Source organism: Pecten maximus, chromosome 2 (genome assembly GCF_902652985.1).
Source record: "Pecten maximus chromosome 2, xPecMax1.1, whole genome shotgun sequence".
Lineage (NCBI taxonomy): Eukaryota > Metazoa > Mollusca > Bivalvia > Pectinida > Pectinidae > Pecten > Pecten maximus.
Window position 1 is genome coordinate 21,367,113 of NC_047016.1, and position 21,829 is coordinate 21,388,941.

At 37.5% G+C, this 21,829-nt stretch overlaps 1 protein-coding gene across 1 annotated transcript in view; it reads right to left on the reverse strand.

The window, feature by feature from the left end:
- Positions 1-21,829, reverse strand: part of LOC117341990 — a 48,860-nt gene that overhangs the window by 15,668 nt on the left and 11,363 nt on the right. The window contains exons 10-19 of the mRNA XM_033903924.1: positions 21,579-21,661; positions 21,129-21,365; positions 17,425-17,572; positions 16,660-16,742; positions 15,996-16,062; positions 15,451-15,564; positions 8,016-8,209; positions 5,177-5,238; positions 3,268-3,326; positions 1,943-2,009 (exon numbers count right to left, since the gene is read on the reverse strand). Of these exons, the coding sequence (XP_033759815.1) occupies positions 1,943-2,009; positions 3,268-3,326; positions 5,177-5,238; positions 8,016-8,209; positions 15,451-15,564; positions 15,996-16,062; positions 16,660-16,742; positions 17,425-17,572; positions 21,129-21,365; positions 21,579-21,661 (1,114 nt within the window). The remainder of the gene's footprint in view (positions 1-1,942; positions 2,010-3,267; positions 3,327-5,176; positions 5,239-8,015; positions 8,210-15,450; positions 15,565-15,995; positions 16,063-16,659; positions 16,743-17,424; positions 17,573-21,128; positions 21,366-21,578; positions 21,662-21,829) is intronic.

Sequence of the window (21,829 nt, forward strand, 5' to 3'; positions counted from 1 at the left end):
AGTATAACTATAAACTCTACCTTGTCTGAAGGTTGTTGTATCTGTGTGATAACTATAAACTCTACCTTGTCTGAAGGTTGTTGTATCTGTGTATAACTATAAACTATACCTTGTCTGAAGGTTGTTGTATCTGTGAGTATAACTATAAACTCTACCTTGTCTGTAGGTTGTTGTATCTGTGAGTATAACTATAAACTCTACCTTGTCTGAAGGTTGTTGTATCTGTGAGTATAACTATAAACTCTACCTTGTCTGTAGGTTGTTGTATCTGTGAGTATAACTATAAACTCTACCTTGTCTGACGGTTGCTGTATCTGTGAGTATAACTATAAACTCTACCTTGTCTGAAGGTTGTTGTATCTGTGTGTATAACTATAAACTCTACCTTGTCTGAAGGTTGTTGTATCTGTGAGTATAACTATAAACTCTACCTTGTCTGAAGGTTGCTGTATCTGTGTGTATAACTATAAACTCTACCTTGTCTGAAGGTTGTTGTATCTGTGTGTATAACTATAAACTCTACCTTGTCTGACGGTTGTTGTATCTGTGAGTATAACTATAAACTCTACCTTGTCTGAAGGTTGTTGTATCTGTGTGTATAACTATAAACTCTACCTTGTCTGAAGGTTGTTGTATCTGTGTGATAACTATAAACTCTACCTTGTCTGAAGGTTGTTGTATCTGTGTGTATAACTATAAACTCTACCTTGTCTGAAGGTTGTTGTATCTGTGTGATAACTATAAACTCTACCTTGTCTGAAGGTTGTTGTATCTGTGTGATAACTATAAACTCTACCTTGTCTGAAGGTTGTTGTATCTGTGTGATAACTATAAACTCTACCTTGTCTGTAGGTTGTTGTATCTGTGTGTATAACTATAAAATCTACCTTGTCTGAAGGTTGTTGTATCTGTGAGTATAACTATAAACTCTACCTTGTCTGACGGTTGTTGTATCTGTGAGTATAACTATAAACTCTACCTTGTCTGTAGGTTGTTGTATCTGTGTGATAACTATAAACTCTACCTTGTCTGAAGGTTGCTGTATCTGTGTGTATAACTATAAACTCTACCTTGTCTGAAGGTTGTTGTATCTGTGAGTATAACTATAAACGCTACCTTGTCTGAAGGTTGCTGTATCTGTGAGTATAACTATAAACTCTACCTTGTCTGAAGGTTGTTGTATCTGTGAGTATAACTATAAACTATACCTTGTCTGAAGGTTGTTGTATCTGTGAGTATAACTATAAACTCTACCTTGTCTGAAGGTTGCTGTATCTGTGTGTATAACTATAAAATCTACCTTGTCTGTAGGTTGTTGTATCTGTGTGTATAACTATAAACTCTACCTTGTCTGAAGGTTGTTGTATCTGTGTGTATAACTATAAACTCTACCTTGTCTGAAGGTTGTTGTATCTTTGTGATAACTATAAACTCTACCTTGTCTGAAGGTTGTTGTATCTGTGTGTATAACTATAAACTCTACCTTGTCTGAAGGTTGTTGTATCTGTGAGTATAACTATAAATTCTACCTTGTCTGAAGGTTGTTGTATCTGTGTGATAACTAAAAACTCTACCTTGTCTGTAGGTTGTTGTATCTGTGAGTATAACTATAAACTCTACCTTGTCTGAAGGTTGTTGTATCTGTGAGTATAACTATAAACTCTACCTTGTCTGAAGGTTGTTGTATCTGTGAGTATAACTATAAACTCTACCTTGTCTGAAGGTTGTTGTATCTGTGAGTATAACTATAAACTCTACCTTGTCTGTAGGTTGTTATATCTGTGAGTATAACTATAAACTCTACCTTGTCTGTAGGTTGTTGTATCTGTGAGTATAACTATAAACTCTACCTTGTCTGAAGGTTGTTGTATCTGTGAGTATAACTATAAACTCTACCTTGTCTGAAGGTTGTTGTATCTGTGAGTATAACTATAAACTCTACCTTGTCTGAAGGTTGTTGTATCTGTGAGTCAACTATAAACTCTACCTTGTCTGTAAGGTTGTTGTATCTGTGTGTATAACTATAAACTCTACCTTGTCTGAAGGTTGTTGTATCTGTGAGTAAAAACTAAAACCTACCTTGTCTGGGGTTTGGTTTTTATTGTGAGAAAAAAATAAACCTACCTTGTCTAAGGTTTGTTGTATCTGTGATTAAACTATAAACTTACCTTTTTTCTGAAGGTTGGTTATCTGTGTGATAACAAAAAACTCTCCCTTTGGCTAAAGGTTGTTGTATTTTGTGGATAACTATAAACTCTCCCTTTTTTGGGGTTTGTTGTATCTGGGGATAAACTAAAAACTTTTACCTTGTCTAAAGGTTTTTTTGTATCTGGGGAAAATTTTTAAAAATTCCCTTTGGGTCTGAAGGTTTTGTTTTGTGAGTATAACATAAACTCTACTTGTCTGAAGGTTTTTGAAATCTGGGGGTTATAATTTTAAATTCTCCCTTTTTCCCGGGGTTTTGTTGTATCTTTGTGAAAACCCCCCCTTTAAAAAAAACCCCACCTGTCTGAGGGTTGATCGTTATAACCTATTAAACCCCCTCCTTTCTAATTCCTTTCCCCCCTTTTTTAAAATAACAAAATAAAAATTAAAACCCTTTCAAAAATTTTTTCCTTTATTTTGGTTTAAAAACTAAAAACTTTTAAACCCTTTTTTTAAGGTTTTTTGTTCCCCCCTTTTTTAACCTTAAAAATTTCCTTCCTTTTTCCCCCCCCTTTGTTTAATTGTTTTTTCCCCCTTTTTTTTAAACCAATTAACCCCCCTTCTACCGGGTCAAAAGGGGGGGGGTTTTTTTTAATTCCTTTTTTTTTTAAAACCCCCTTTTTTAAAAAATCAAAACCCTTTCCCCCTTTTTTGTTTAAAAAAATTCCCTTATTCCCCCCTTTAAAAAAAATTCCCCCCTTTCCCTAACTTTTTATCAAAAAAGTAATAACTTTTTAAACCCCCCTTAACCCCCTTTCTTTTTTCCCCCCCTGTATTCCCTTTAATAAATTTTTTTAATAAAAACCTTCTCCCTTTTCCAATTTTTTATTTTAAAAAAAATTTTAATTTAAAAAAAACTCCCCTTTCCCTTAAATTTTTAACCTTAATTAAAAAACCCCTTAAGAAAACTTACCCTTTTTCTAATTTTTCTGGTTGTCCTTTTTTCCTTTTTCTTTTTTCCCCCTTTTTCCCCTTCCCCCCCCCTTCCCTTTTTTTTTACCCTGTTTTTCCCCTTAAAAACCTTCCCCCCCTTTATCCCTTTCCTTCCCCCTTTATTTCCACCCTTCCCCCCCCCATCCCCCCTGGTCTTTATTGGTCTGACTTTGTTTTTGGATAATGGCCTGTGGATAAAAAGCAAATTTTATCTCTGGTTGTTATTTCAGGTTTTTATTTCAGTTAGATGTGCCCGTAGTTCTGTATGACTAATATTGTTTAAACATAAGAGTTGTAAAGTAACATGATATTAAAGGTCATGTTACATCATCCTTCACCTCAATAGTTGTCATAACTTAAAACAATGTAAGACACAGTTTTATTACAATGAGATACAAAATCAATCAGGCATATTCTTAAAAATAGTAAAATCCAGATAGTATGTAAGCCCTGGAATTTTACAAACAGCTCTATTATTTGTGGTAATTTCCTTATATCGACACAAACTGAAATAATACTGCCTGTATCATATCTCCTACAGACAAGTGTTGGTCTTGAAATTGATATTTTTTTTTATTTTATTTTTTTAATTTTTGTACATTTTTTAACAGTACATAATACATTTACAGTGTGGAGAAAGAATTGTTGAATAAGAGGGAGAAGGGTACATGAGGATATGACATTGGACTTGATGTATTAAATAAGAAAAAAGCAAATCTGTAACTGCGTTCATGGGTAATATCATTAATTCTTATTGTTGGTTTAATACTGATATTGCCAGGGACTTTGATAAGATATGTCAACTATAGCAATAACAAAGGGCAATAACTCTTACTGAAAAGCAATACTACATTTAAGTCAAAATAATTTTATTAATTTTTACCAGTGAAATATCGAAAATTATTCATTCTATGAAAGTTTTTTATAATACTTTTCACTTGTGAAAAATAATCTAAACCTTTACTATGATAAGATACCATGCTATGTGGAGGAACCAGTCAGTTACACTAGTATCTCATAAAAGTCCGAAAATAGAATGAAACTTTATAATTTATGTAGAGACCAGTATTCTTTCTGATTTTTTCAAGTCCTTATCAAAGATGTTAAGACGAGTTTGCCCTTTACTGGTTGCAATATATCTAAGAGTGTGGTGTGTTTCTTTAATGTAACTTTTCAAAAGCTGATAAAGACAGACTCTTTTCCTGGCATCTTGTGCTATATAAATATTGCTTGATTATTAAAATGATTAAATTATCAACATTGTTTTTTCCTTCATAAAATCCAAAGACAATAGACTCTTTATTAAAAGTAAAGGGAATGAATAATAAATCTTACAAAAATTCAAAATTTGTTGATAAAATAGCTATTGTTTCATTCTCAGTATTACAATGGTAACAGAATGGACTATCAACTGGGCCTATTTTATAGAGATATGAGTTTGTAGTTAAAATATATTGATTTATTCTAAACTGGAGCCACTGTAATTTTTTATTTTTACAAATTTTGAAAGGTGTTGAATATATCTTTCTCCATATATTTGCATCAAAATCAAACAATGCGTCCCATTTCCTTTTCCCAGTAGATGTTATATTATTTTTACACAGACAGTTATAAAATTCTCTTGCTCCCCTTTTCCGTTTGAAAAAAATTCTAAGTTGGCAGGTATGTAAGGTCGTTTCATGAATTCAGTAGAGATATCTTCTTTCAATTGGAAAACATCTTTTTTATAGCACTTATGACACCTTGATAAGTGAGAAAGTTAGTACGGATATTGAATTTCTCCATAAATTCTGTATAGCTGAAAAATCTACCATTGCTTCCTATACCAGTCCTTATAAAAAATGCTCTTATTTTCTAATGTTACTAAATTACTATATCAAATAGGTTTTTTAAGTGCATAAATACTGGTTTTGCTGGAGATTTTGAACCTGGTCTATAAATACTTACCTGTATTGCTAGTGACCATGAATTTGACCTATCATTAATAGATACTTACCTGCATAGCTGACAACCTTGAACTTGACCAATGAAGACTTACCTGTATAGCCACATTTTGTCGCACTGGCTTTCTCTCTGGACTAGATTGAAATGGTTGTGATTCTGTAGATATGAATGATAAAGCTGTTACATTAAGTACAACTGTTAAATAAGTTATCAAAATTTAAGTATGAATTAGCAGTGAACTTAAATACATAATTAGCAGTAAACTTAACAAGAGATCCCAGAGGGATCTTGGCGCCCACCATTGAATGATCTTCATAGGTTCCATGTCAGATTGATCTTTTCTCTACTTTTCCCTTCATTTTACTAATCTGTGCAAATTGAGACATCCCTCCAGTACTTTTCAAACAAGGGAATCCTAGCTATATAAGAAATTTGAGATTTAACGATGGCTGTTTGTTTGCCAGGTTGTTTTCAGGACAGACTGGTCCAAAAATGCAATACAAGGGACCAAGGGGAACCTACTTATGAAATTTGAGAAAGATCCATTCAGTACTTTGAGAAATAGAGATAACAAACTTCAATTGTCAAAATTCAAGATGGCGGTCTGTCGGCCATATTGTTTTCCAATTGATCTCAAAATACAATAAGCATAATGAGGCACCAAGGGGAACCTCAAAATGAAATTTGAGAAAGATCCCTTCAGTATTTTCTCAGAAATAGCGATAACAAACTTCAATTGTCAAAATCCAAGATGGCTGCCTGTCGGTCATGTTATTTTCAGATTGGTCTCAAAATGCAATATGCATAACTAGGCACCAAGGGAAACTTACATATGAAGTTTCAGAAAGATCCATTAAGTACTTTCTCAGAAATAGTGATAACAAACTTCAATTATCAAAATCCAAGATGGCTGCCTGTCGGCCATGTTGTTTTCAGATTGGTCTCAAAACACAATATGCATAACAAGGCACCAAGGGAAACCTACATATGAAATTTCAGAAAGATCCATTCAGTACTTTCTCAGAAATAGCGATAACAAACTTCAATTGTCAAAATCCAAGATGGCTGCCTGTCGGCCATGTTATTTTCAGATTGGTCTCAAAATGCAATATGCATAACTAGGCACCAAGGGAAACCTACATATGAAATTTCAGAAAGATCCATTCAGTACTTTCTCAGAAATAGTGATAACAAACTTCAATTGTCAAAATCCAAGATGGCTGCCTGTCAGCCATGTTGTTTTCAGATTGGTCTCAAAACGCAATATGCATAACTAGGCACCAAGGGAAACCTACATATGAAATTTCAGAAAGATCCATTCAGTACTTTCTCAGAAATAGCGATAACAAACTTCAATTGTCAAAATCCAAGATGGCTGCCTGTCGGCCATGTTGTTTTCAGATTCGTCTCAAAACGCAATATGCATAACTAGGCACCAAGGGGAACCTGCATATGAAATTTGATAAAGATCCCTTCAGTACTTTCTCAGAAATAGCGATAACAAATTTCAATTGTCAAAATCCAAGATGGCTGCCTGTCGGCCATGTTGTTTTCAGATTGGTCTCAAAACGCAATATGCATAACTAGGCACCAAGGGAAACCTACATATGAAATTTAAGAAAGATCCATTCAGTGCTTTCTCAGAAATAGCGATAACAAACTTCAATTGTCAAAATCCAAGATGGCTGCCTGTCGGCCATGTTGTTTTCCAATTGGTCTCAAATCGCAATATGCATAACTAGGCACCAAGGGGAACCTGCATATGAAATTTGAGAAAGATCCCTTCAGTACTTTCTCAGAAATAGCGATAACAAACTTCAATTGTCAAAATCCAAGATGGCTGCCTGTCGGCCATGTTGTTTTCAGATTGGTCTCAAAACGCAATATGCATAACTAGGCACCAAGGGAAACCTACATATGAAATTTAAGAAAGATCCATTCAGTGCTTTCTCAGAAATAGCGATAACAAACTTCAATTGTCAAAATCCAAGATGGCTGCCTGTCGGCCATGTTGTTTTCCAATTGGTCTCAAATCGCAATATGCATAACTAGGCACCAAGGGGAACCTGCATATGAAATTTGAGAAAGATCCCTTCAGTACTTTCTCAAAAATAGCGATAAACTTCAATTGTCAAAATCCAAGATGGCTGCCTGTCGGCCATGTTGTTTTCAGATTGGTCTCAAAACGCAATATGCATAACTAAGCACCAAGGGGAACCTACATATGAAATTTGAGAAAGATCCCTTCAGTACTTTCTGAGAAATAGCGATAACAAGAATTGTTTACGGACGGAGGGACGGACGGACCACGGACCACGGACGCAGGGCGATTTGAACAGCCCACCATCTGATGATGGTGGGCTAAAAACAAGAATTAGCATTAAGTTAAAATTTATTACAAAATCCTGTAGATAATTGTATTTGCCAAATCATAATTAAATTCATCAACATGATAATTGTGTAAGCATAATCATGATGTTGAGGAGCTCATGAGATAACCTTTACAAAAAAAATTGATATTTCAAAAGCAGAATGACTTTTGACCCTTTAACCTTTAACAATAACCACCCAAACCTAATGAATCTTACATCTGCTTATCACAATGCATTTTCATGAGAAATTTCAGAGAGTTTGGCATTCTGTATTGGCCTTATATGATGTATCTTTGATTGCATATTTCTGGTTCTATTTTAGTAACAGTGACCTTGACTTTAAGAACTTTTTAATCCCATAATGCACATCACAGTGTATCACCATATGAGATTTCAGGAAAAGAAGGCGTTCTTGAAAATGGATTCAGCCCCATGCATGGCACAAGATAACCCAATCCTAACCTTCAGATCAGGATAGTTAAAAACATAGTTATTACAACAGCAAATCAGGTGGAAAGACTACCTGAGGATAAGGAACAGAAATTAAGGTATCATTCTCACCTGTTGTTCCAGTCTTGACCAACACTGAGGGGGACATGACCTTGACTGGTACTGATGTCGTGCCAATCACCTTAGAAGGAGCAGAGACAACCTTGAGAGGGGCTGATGGGGCAGCAATAACTTTAACTGGGGCCGATGGGGCTGTAAACTGTACTTTTCCTATTTTATTAGCTTGGATATTCATGAGGTTCAACCTGGAAAAAAAGTTACTTAATCTGAAGACATGATTTCATACCTTTCAAACCTTTTTTTTCACATTTCATTAATTTACTGCTTCAAATCTGACAACCAACATTAATTTAGCAAACCACCTTTCAAATCAAATTCAAGGCTGAAATAAAACTTTTTTACAATGTCTGACTAAATAACACATCTTTATAAACAAAATTAATGATTTTTCCTTATTGCAGCATCTAAATCAATACAAGCTGTTACTGCCCTAAATAGATACACATCTTGCTATTTAGGATAATGACAGCTGTTTTGTCTGTATAAGGCAGCTACAATATCTGATCAATCAAAGTTTGTATAGAGTTTAATTAATAATAACTGTTGCGAGTCTTTCAATCACAAGTATTATATTCATTAAAAAACACAACTGGTTACACAGTAAAATCAATAATGTGGCAGCCATCAAATCAAGATAAAAAGGGGCTTATGCAGCATTTCTCACTCGAGCTAAACGAGCAGTGACACTCATTATACTCGTTTTTATTATATGTTTACTACTGAAATGTCAGAAATTCTCAAGTCAATATAAAGTTATTTCTTCACTGCACAGAAATATATTTACAAAATATCTAACTTTTAAACAGGAAACTAAAAAGGCATACAAATAATATAACAAAACCTGAAGTCAAAACATAACATAACACAAACATCCACACACCAGGTCCTCACAATCAAGTAACACAAACATCCACACACCAGGTCCCCACAATCAAGTTACACAAACATCCACACACCAGGTCCTCTTAGTCAAGTAACACAAACATCCACACACCAGGTCCTCACAATCAAGTAACACAAACATCCACACACCAGGTCCTCACAACCAAGTAACACAAACATCCAAACACCAGGTCCCCACAATCAAGTTACACAAACATCCACACACCAGGTCCCCACAATCAAGTTACACAAACATCAACACACCAGGTCCTCACAGTCAAGTAACACAAACATCCACACACCAGGTCCTCACAACCAAGTAACACAAACATCCACACAACAGGTCATCACAGTCAAGTAACACAAACATCTACATACCAGGTCCTCACAATCAAGTAACACAAACATCCACACACCAGGTCCTCACAACCAAGTAACACAAACATCCACACACCAGGTCCTCACAACCAAGTAACACAAACATCCACACACCAGGTCCCCACAATCAAGTTACACAAACATCCACACACCAGGTCCTCATAGTCAAGTAACACAAACATCCACACACCAGGTCCTCACAATCAAGTAACACAAACATCCACACACCAGGTCCTCACAACCAAGTAACACAAACATCCACACACCACGTCCTCACAATCAAGTAACACAATCATCCACACACCAGGTTCTCACAATCAAGTAACACAATCATCCACACACCAGGTCCCCACAATCAAGTAACACAAACATCTACACACCAGGTCCTCACAATCAAGTAACACAAACATCTACATACCAGGTCCTCACAATCAAGTAACACAAACATCCACACACAAGGTCCTCACAACCAAGTAACACAAACATCCACACACCAGGTCCCCACAATCAAGTAACACAAACATCTACATACCAGGTCCTCACAATCAAGTAACACAAACATCCACACACCAGGTCCTCACAATCAAGTAACACACACATCTACACACCAGGTCCTCACAACCAAGTAACACAAACATCTACACACAAGGTCCTCACAACCAAGTAACACAAACATCCACACACCAGGTCATCACAACCAAGTAACACAAACATCCACACACCAGGTCCCCACAATCAAGTTACACAAACATCCACACACCAGGTCCTCACAACCAAGTAACACAAACATCCACACACCAGGTCATCACAACCAAGTAACACAAACATCCACACACCAGGTTCTCACAACCAAGTAACACAAACATCTACACACAAGGTCCTCACAACCAAGTAACACAAACATCCACACACCAGGTCATCACAGTCAAGTAACACAAACATCTACACACCAGGTCCTCAAAATCAAGTTACACAAACATTCAAACACCAGGTCCCCACAACCAAGTAACACAAACATCCACACACCAGGTCATCACAGTCAAGTAACACAAACATCTACACACCAGGTCCTCAAAATCAAGTTACACAAACATTCAAACACCAGGTCCCCACAACCAAGTAACACAAACATCCACACACCAGGTCCTCACAACCAAGTAACACAAACATCCACACACCAGGTCATCACAGTCAAGTAACACAAACATCTACACACCAGGTCCTCAAAATCAAGTTACACAAACATTCAAACACCAGGTCCCCACAACCAAGTAACACAAACATCCACACACCAGGTCCTCACAACCAAGTAACACAAACATCTACACACCAGGTCCCCACAATCAAGTTACACAAACATCCACACACCAGGTCACCACAGTCAAGTAACACAAACATCTACACACCAGGTCCTCACAATCAAGTAACACAAACATCTACACACAAGGTCCTCACAACCAAGTAACACAATCATCCACACACCAGGTCCTCACAACCAAGTAACACAAACATCTACACACAAGGTCCTCACAATCAAGTTACACAAACATCCACACACCAGGTCCTCATAGTCAAGTAACACAAACATCCACACACCAGGTCCTCACAATCAAGTAACACAAACATCCACACACAAGGTCCTCACAATCAAGTTACACAAACATCCACACACCAGGTCCTCATAGTCAAGTAACACAAACATCTACACACCAGGTCCTCACAACCAAGTGACACAAACATCAGGTCCCCACAATCAAGTAACACAAACATCTACACACAAGGTCCTCACAACCAAGTTACACAAACATCCACACAACAGGTCCTCACAACCAAGTGACACAAACATCTACACACCAGGTCCTCACAATCAAGTAACACAAACATCTACACACCAGGTCCTCACAACCAAGTGACACAAACATCTACATATATACCAGGCCCTCACAATCAAGTAACACACTCATCTACACACCAGGTCCTCACAATCAAGTAACACAAACATCAACATACCAGGTCCTCACAATCAAGTAACACAAACATCTACATATATACCAGGCCCTCACAATCAAGTAACACAAACATCCATACACCAGGTCATCATAGTCAAGTAACACAAACATCTACACACCAGGTCCTCACAATCAAGTAACACAAACATCCACACACCAGGTCATCATAGTCAAGTAACACAAACATCAACATACCAGGTCCTCACAATCAAATAACACAAACATCTACATATATACCAGGCCCTCACAATCAAGTAACACAAACATCCACACACCAGGTCCTCACAATCAAATAACACAAACATCTACATATATACCAGGCCCTCACAATCAAGTAACACAAACATCCACACACCAGGTCATCACAGTCAAGTAACACAAACATCTACATACCAGGTCCTCACAATCAAGTAACACAAACATCTACATACATACCAGGCCCTCACAATCAAGTAACACAAACATCCACACACCAGGTCCTCACAATCAAGTAACACACACATCTACACACCAGGTCCTCACAACCAAGTAACACAAACATCTACACACAAGGTCCTCACAATCAAGTAACACAAACATCCACACACCAGGTCCCCACAATCAAGTTACACAAACATCCACACACCAGGTCCTAATAGTCAAGTAACACAAACATCCACACACCAGGTCCTCACAATCAAGTAACACAAACATCCACACACCAGGTCCTCACAACCAAGTAACACAAACATCTACACACAAGGTCCTCACAACCAAGTAACACAAACATCCACACACCAGGTCATCACAGTCAAGTAACACAAACATCTACACACCAGGTCCTCAAAATCAAGTTACACAAACATTCAAACACCAGGTCCCCACAACCAAGTAACACAAACATCCACACACCAGGTCCTCACAACCAAGTAACACAAACATCCACACACCAGGTCCCCACAATCAAGTTACACAAACATCCACACACCAGGTCCTCACAGCCAAGTAACACAAACATCCACACACCAGGTCCTCACAGCCAAGTAACACAAACATCCACACACCAGGTCACCACAGTCAAGTAACACAAACATCTACACACCAGGTCCTCACAACCAAGTAACACAAACATCCACACACCACGTCCTCACAATCAAGTAACACAATCATCCACACACCAGGTTCTCACAATCAAGTAACACAATCATCCACACACCAGGTCCCCACAATCAAGTAACACAAACATCTACACACCAGGTCCTCACAATCAAGTAACACAAACATCTACATACCAGGTCCTCACAACCAAGTAACACAAACATCCACACACCAGGTCCTCACAACCAAGTAACACAAACATCTACACACCAGGTCCTCACAATCAAGTAACACAAACATCCACACACCAGGTCCTCACAATCAAGTAACACAAACATCCACACACCAGGTCCTCACAACCAAGTAACACAAACATCCACACACCAGGTCCTCACAATCAAATAACACAAACATCTACACACCAGGTTCTCACAACCAAGTAACACAAACATCCACACACCAGGTTCTCACAACCAAGTAACACAAACATCTACACACAAGGTCCTCACAACCAAGTAACACAAACATCCACACACCAGGTCATCACAGTCAAGTAACACAAACATCTACACACCAGGTCCTCAAAATCAAGTTACACAAACATTCAAACACCAGGTCCCCACAGTCAAGTAACACAAACATCCACACACCAGGTCCTCACAACCAAGTAACACAAACATCTACACACAAGGTCCTCACAACCAAGTAACACAAACATCCACACACCAGGTTCTCACAGTCAAGTAACACAAACATCTACACACCAGGTCCTCACAACCAAGTAACACAAACATCCACACACCAGGTCCCCACAATCAAGTTACACAAACATCCACACACCAGGTCCTCACAGCCAAGTTACACAAACATCCACACACCAGGTCCTCACAACCAAGTAACACAAACATCCACACACCAGGTCCCCACAATCAAGTTACACAAACATCCACACACCAGGTCCTCACAGCCAAGTAACACAAACATCCACACACCAGGTCCTCACAGCCAAGTAACACAAACATCCACACACCAGGTCACCACAGTCAAGTAACACAAACATCTACACACCAGGTCCTCACAATCAAGTAACACAAACATCTACACACAAGGTCCTCACAACCAAGTAACACAATCATCCACACACCAGGTCCTCACAACCAAGTAACACAAACATCTACACACAAGGTCCTCACAATCAAGTTACACAAACATCCACACACCAGGTCCTCATAGTCAAGTAACACAAACATCCACACACCAGGTCCTCACAATCAAGTAACACAAACATCCACACACAAGGTCCTCACAATCAAGTTACACAAACATCCACACACCAGGTCCTCATAGTCAAGTAACACAAACATCTACACACCAGGTCCTCACAACCAAGTGACACAAACATCAGGTCCCCACAATCAAGTAACACAAACATCTACACACAAGGTCCTCACAACCAAGTTACACAAACATCCACACACCAGGTCCTCACAACCAAGTGACACAAACATCTACACACCAGGTCCTCACAATCAAGTAACACAAACATCTACACACCAGGTCCTCACAACCAAGTGACACAAACATCTACATATATACCAGGCCCTCACAATCAAGTAACACACTCATCTACACACCAGGTCCTCACAACCAAGTGACACAAACATCAGGTCCCCTCAATCAAGTAACACAAACATCTACACACCAGGTCCTCACAATCAAGTAACACAAACATCAACATACCAGGTCCTCACAATCAAGTAACACAAACATCTACATATATACCAGGCCCTCACAATCAAGTAACACAAACATCCATACACCAGGTCATCATAGTCAAGTAACACAAACATCTACACACCAGGTCCTCACAATCAAGTAACACAAACATCCACACACCAGGTCATCATAGTCAAGTAACACAAACATCAACATACCAGGTCCTCACAATCAAATAACACAAACATCTACATATATACCAGGCCCTCACAATCAAGTAACACAAACATCCACACACCAGGTCCTCACAATCAAATAACACAAACATCTACATATATACCAGGCCCTCACAATCAAGTAACACAAACATCCACACACCAGGTCATCACAGTCAAGTAACACAAACATCTACATACCAGGTCCTCACAATCAAGTAACACAAACATCTACATACATACCAGGCCCTCACAATCAAGTAACACAAACATCCACACACCAGGTCCTCACAATCAAGTAACACACACATCTACACACCAGGTCCTCACAACCAAGTAACACAAACATCTACACACAAGGTCCTCACAATCAAGTAACACAAACATCCACACACCAGGTCCCCACAATCAAGTTACACAAACATCCACACACCAGGTCCTAATAGTCAAGTAACACAAACATCCACACACCAGGTCCTCACAATCAAGTAACACAAACATCCACACACCAGGTCCTCACAACCAAGTAACACAAACATCCACACACCAGGTCCTCACAACCAAGTAACACAAACATCCACACACCAGGTCCCCACAATCAAGTTACACAAACATCCACACACCAGGTCCTCATAGTCAAGTAACACAAACATCCACACACCAGGTCCTCACAATCAAGTAACACAAACATCCACACACCAGGTCCTCACAACCAAGTAACACAAACATCCACACACCAGGTCCTCACAACCAAGTAACACAAACATCCACACACCAGGTCCTCACAACCAAGTAACACAAACATCCACACACCAGGTCCCCACAATCAAGTTACACAAACATCCACACACCAGGTCCTCATAGTCAAGTAACACAAACATCCACACACCAGGTCCTCACAATCAAGTAACACAAACATCCACACACCAGGTCCTCACAGCCAAGTAACACAAACATCCACACACCAGGTCATCACAGTCAAGTAACACAAACATCTACATACCAGGTCCTCACAATTAAGTAACACAAAAATCCACACACCAGGTCATCACAGTCAAGTAACACAAACATCCAAACACCTGGTAACAAACAACATCCTGTTCCTTAAAATAAAATCTGGAAGATGATTGTTAAGCCTGAAAAATTTACCCGGGATATTCTTCAGCAATCCAGTGACCATGGGCCAACAGTCGTCGACAGCGTAATTGGGACTCCACTTCTGATGGTAGACCTTCACTTGGCACTCTGCTAAAGCTAAACCCACTGCAATAAACATCAGCTTACTTTAACAATCTATATAGGGCATGGAAGCAAGCACCTAGCTCATACAATGTAACAACAAACATCACAAAGAAACACTTATAACATAATGTTACAGCTTTATGCTACAAGGCATCTAGTTTGTGCAAAAAGGAAGAACCACAACTGCAACAGACATTTAATTCTAATATAACAGAATTTCAATTGTTATAGTAAAAGCAGGATGAAATAGTAACTGAATACAATGCCCTTTATAAACAGGGATTTTAATGCATTTTACAGTCATTTTTTTATTATTTATTACAGGATGTAAAGTAACAAAGTTTAATCACAGGTCACACCTCATCCCTCAATACACCCAATACATAATACGTATACAGTGTATTGGGTAAATAGGCAGACGAGGCCAGTACCAGTGGTTTATGTATAAATACCTGTGTGCCTTTTCCAGAGGCTGAAAACATCGAAGTTCAGCATCCTCTGTCAGAGGTAAATCTTCATCTGTTCAAACAAAGCAAAATGTCATTACTTTTTTTATTTTTAAACATATGGCCCAAGGACCTTAATCATCATCTGACTTCCTTCACTGTAGGATAGGTCTGAAATTCAAAATTACTGTATATGTACCCTGTCAGCTTTTGATTTTGTTGTTTGTAAGCAGTATTTACATTGGTCAAATCAGAAAAAAGTGGATTTTTTTCATAAGCAAAAAATATTACTTTTATTGAATGAATCCTTTTTGATGTTTCACTGGTAAAATTGTAATAAAGCTAAATTAGTCATTTTCTGATATGGCTATAAAAGTAAACTTCTTCCTAGACTAGAACACAGAGTCCAAAGGTATTCAAATTCTCAATTTAAACAAAACTTTTAATGATAATACTATATCTGAAGAGTCTTTGATTCTGAAATGAACATGTATCTGTGTCTGATGAAGGAAATTGTTGAAATTCCACAGAGTTTTACCTCTATAAGTTTTTGCCTGAATCATCAGAGCCAACTCTGTTTTAATCTGGTAAAAAAATTAGAGCAAAAAATATTATTTTTTTATATAAGTCAGAAAGTTAGTATCTTATTGATATTAAGTATTATACTTACACTTGTCGATGTCATGTTTACCATCCTTGGGAGCAGATGGTGGGCGAATGTTGTTCAGAACTTTACACAAGTTCACCCACAGGCTGGAAATTTGAATATCATACATTTTTCAAATGAGCTATGATGAAAATAAATCTAACCTGATAACAATGGTCTTATTAATCACATGAGTGTATTTTTGTTGCTGATCTATAACATGGAAATTACCAAGCTTACTCAAGGAATAATGAAGGGGGCTTTAGAATATTCAGTCTACATGAATACTTTGGGTCCAAACTATCACAATGCTAGGGAGCAAAACCATATACATATGTAATTCACAAATTTGGTGTGATGAGACCATCTATCTATACACGATTGTGCTCCAGTATTCAGAACACTTTTTGTTTAAAGCCTCAGTGGCATTTTGGACTATAGTTACCATTCAAAAGAACAAAACCATTGTTTGTTTATGCAGACAAACTATTTCATGAATTTTTAATGTAACATATATTTCAGGCATAAATCTTGACAGACCTGCATATTTTGATACAGGCAATGAAAGTTATCGTTAAGACTCATCAGAAAGCAATATAAACTCACATGGTCAGTAATTATTTTATAAACGAACAACTCTGGTCCAACTGGGCCAACCATTTGGGCCAGCCCAACCATTCAGCCAGCCCAACCATTTGGACCAGCCCAACCATTCGGACCAGCCCAACTAAACTAATGGATTAGTGGTAAATATCCAGTAATGCCTAGCTAGGGCTCTATTCACTTTACCTTGATGTTTTCAGGACAGGATTATACAGGTGTTCTGGATTGAGTTTGAACCAGTCCAACAAAAGTTTAACAGCTGGCAAAGTGAAGAAATCACGCAGCTTCTGTTCTTGTTTTGGTGTGTACTGTAGCAGGATATCTAGTACAAGTACTGAAATGTGATAGAAATGTTCATGTAAACTTAAGTCATGATGTGTATTGAAAATTTACACCCAGCTTTAAAGTTTTTTTTATATCAGACAAAAAATACGTATTTCTTATTTATTCATCAAATGTATTCATAATACCAAGAGTAAGCTGAAATGACCCATTTAAACAAGTTTTATATATCACTTTAAAGCTTAAATATTAGGTTTAACCCTGTGACACTAATTTTAGTTAATGTTAGCTGTTGACAAAAATTATAAAATAGGAAAGGAATAAATATAACTAAATATAACTTTTGAAAGATTTTTTGAAAGTTTAATTATTAACGTTAAAACCATGAAAACAACAACCTAATTATAAAGTATGATTTATGATTAACATTTATAATCCTAATACATTTTGTACAGGAGTCTAAGCTACAAACAGTTTTACATTTTACATTTTTAATCAGATGGGGGGAGCACATGTGGATGTTTTTCTAAGTAAAATATTGCATTTTTACGTATTTTCACTTCTGGTTGCCATGGTAACGTTTTAAATCCAAAAAATAAAAGTTTTGTCATAAAATCTGGATAGGTCCTCTTTACAAGTTTCAATATATATATAGACTGCTGACTAAACAATTATACCTGTAATACAAAACCAAATTTCTTACAATGAAGGCTAGGCAAAGAAAACAGAAATAAAAACTTTTACAAAAATCACTGCTTTTATTTTCAGTCAGTAACCATGACAACAACTGCAAAAAATAGAAAATACTACATTTATTTGTGTTTATCCTCATTCCTCAAGAGTCTGATATATCATAAATTTTATATATCAGCACTTAATTCACTCTCATCAGCTTAAAATGTATAAACATATGAAATAAGTAATTTTTTTTTCATAAAATCATAAATTTTGGTAACCATGGTAACGTCAATAATGCAAAAACACCCATTTTGTTATTTGATTTGAAAAGGTTATATTCTCAAGTTTCTAAATATATATGGGTTGTTTACCAAAAATGTTGACGCAAAAATCATGATGAACCAAAATGTCGAATTTTTTTCAGTTCCATTAAAAAATCCTGGGAGTTAAGGGGTTAAATACAGTCAAAATATATCTTTTGCAGCCAATCAGGTAACTATAATCAATGATTTGGTCATATTACAGAATAATCTGATATACAAGCATTAAACTGATAAATTTCCACGTACATGTACTTTCAATCACATTGTACACAGTTAACAATGTAAGTTTTGTTGGATAAACAGAGGAACTTCTCTAAACCAATCATGCATGGTACATGAATATTTGGCCAGATTAGAGACGGTTTGGTTTGGAGAAGTGATCCATTTTGACCTGTATAGACAACTATGTCAGGGGAAGTCACTCCAGATAGACCACATGGAAAATTTCTTAGGGGGCAATATTACAGGTGTAATAAAATCACATATACCTGCATTAGTAGTCATCCCCTTTGATGAGACAGACATAAGTAGTCATCCCCTTTGATGAGAGAGACATTAGTAGTCATCCCCTTTGATGAGAGAGACATAAGTCGTCATCCCCTTTGATGAGAGAGACATTATATAGTAGTCATCCCCTTTGATGAGAGAGACATAAGTAGTCATCCCCTTTGATGAGAGAGACATAAGTAGTCATCCCCTTTGATGAGAGAGACATTATAGTAGTCATCCCCTTTGATGAGAGAGACATAAGTAGTCATCCCCTTTGATGAGAGAGACATTATATAGTAGTCATCCCCTTTGATGAGAGAGACATAAGTAGTCATCCCCTTTGATGAGAGAGACATAAGTAGTCATCCCCTTTGATGAGACAGACATAAGTAGTCATCCCCTTTGATGAGAGAGACATAAGTAGTCATCCCCTTTGATGAGAGAGACATTATATAGTAGTCATCCCCTTTGATGAGAGAGACATTATAGTAGTCATCCCCTTTGATGAGAGAGACATAAGTAGTCATCCCCTTTGATGAGAGAGACATAAGTAGTCATCCCCTTTGATGAGACAGACATAAGTAGTCATCCCCTTTGATGAGAGAGACATAAGTCGTCATCCCCTTTGATGAGAGAGACATTATATAGTAGTCATCCCCTTTGATGAGAGAGACATAAGTAGTCATCCCCTTTGATGAGAGAGACAATAGTAGTCATCCCCTTTGATGAGAGAGACATAAGTAGTCATCCCCTTTGATGAGAGAGACATTATAGTAGTCATCCCTTTTGATGAGAGAGACATAAGTAGTCATCCCCTTTGATGAGAGAGACATTAGTAGTCATCCCCTTTGATGAGAGAGACATTATATAGTAGTCATCCCCTTTGATGAGAGAGACATAAGTAGTCATCCCCTTTGATGAGAGAGACATTAGTAGTCATCCCCTTTGATGAGAGAGACATAAGTAGTCATCCCCTTTGATGAGAGAGACATTATATAGTAGTCATCCCCTTTGATGAGAGAGACATAAGTAGTCATCCCCTTTGATGAGAGAGACATAAGTAGTCATCCCCTTTGATGAGAGAGACATAAGTAGTCATCCCCTTTGATGAGAGAGACATTATATAGTAGTCATCCCCTTTGATGAGAGAGACATTATAGTAGTCATCCCCTTTGATGAGAGAGACATTAGTAGTCATCCCCTTTGATGAGAGAGACATAAGTAGTCATCCCCTTTGATGAGAGAGACATAAGTAGTCATCCCCTTTGATGAGAGAGACATAAGTAGTCATCCCCTTTGATGAGAGAGACATTATAGTAGTCATCCCCTTTGATGAGAGAGACATTATAGTAGTCATCCCCTTTGATGAGAGAGACATAAGTAGTCATCCCCTTTGATGAGAGAGACATAAGTAGTCATCCCCTTTGATGAGAGAGACATTAGTAGTCATCCCCTTTGATGAGAGAGACATTATAGTAGTCATCCCCTTTGATGAGAGAGACATTATAGTAGTCATCCCTTTTGATGAGAGAGACATAAGTAGTCATCCCCTTTGATGAGAGAGACATTATAGTAGTCATCCCCTTTGATGAGAGAGACATAAGTAGTCATCCCCTTTGATGAGAGAGACATAAGTAGTCATCCCCTTTGATGAGAGAGACATAAGTAGTCATCCCCTTTGATGAGAGAGACATTATAGTAGTCATCCCCTTTGATGAGAGAGACATAAGTAGTCATCCCCTTTGATGAGAGAGACATTATATAGTAGTCATCCCCTTTGATGAGAGAGACATTATAGTAGTCATCCCCTTTGATGAGAGAGACATAAGTAGTCATCCCCTTTGATGAGAGAGACATTAGTAGTCATCCCCTTTGATGAGAGAGACATAAGTAGTCATCCCCTTTGATGAGAGAGACATAAGTAGTCATCCCCTTTGATGAGAGAGACATTAGTAGTCATCCCCTTTGATGAGAGAGACATTAGTAGTCATCCCCTTTGATGAGAGAGACATTTTTTAACATAATCCTGTGATAAACCTTTCAAAAATTAATCAAAGCAATACGTTGTTTTACCAATGACTGATGAGGTGTATTGTAAGAGTAGACATGCAAACATACTTGTGAACTTGAACATAAGTTGAAATGATGTCTCTTCGTCCACAGTCAACGTGTCATATAGGTGTCCATTGCTGAGGTCATCAGTGTCAGAAGACAACTGTCGACGAGCATGCTGCATTGCGAAGATGTTGATAGCAATAATCTGCACTAGAATGCCTGATGGAAAGCTCTGTGATGTAACATGTGCTGGTAAAGCCGCTACTAGCTTTTCACTGAGCAGCTCGGCTCTCTGGAGTTCTGTGTGAGAAAACAGTGTTCAGGTGCTACAAATTACATGTACACATATGGAGTCGCATCATACATATCTATGAAGCTTGAATGCTTACAAATGCACATATTATGAAGTCGTAAAATACAAAGAAGTTTGAGTATTTTTAGAAACACACTTGCGTAAAAACTTATCTCTTACCAATTTCAACACACATATATCAATTAAAAAAGATGACTTACCAACACACATGTGGATAAAGGCCTGGAACTGTAAGAAGGCTGTGATCATTTCACTAACAGACAGCTTCCCTTTTAACTCACACCTGATAAGACAAGAAATGGAGTTCCTAAATATTGTAATCAAATATTGTAATCAATTTGAAGCATATCACTGTTTCATCAATAAGTTTGTTTCTGTTTCTGACCAGTATCAAGCAATGAAAAGGAAAATGCAAAGCACTAGTCTGAGATTACATTGAATCCTGGAAGCT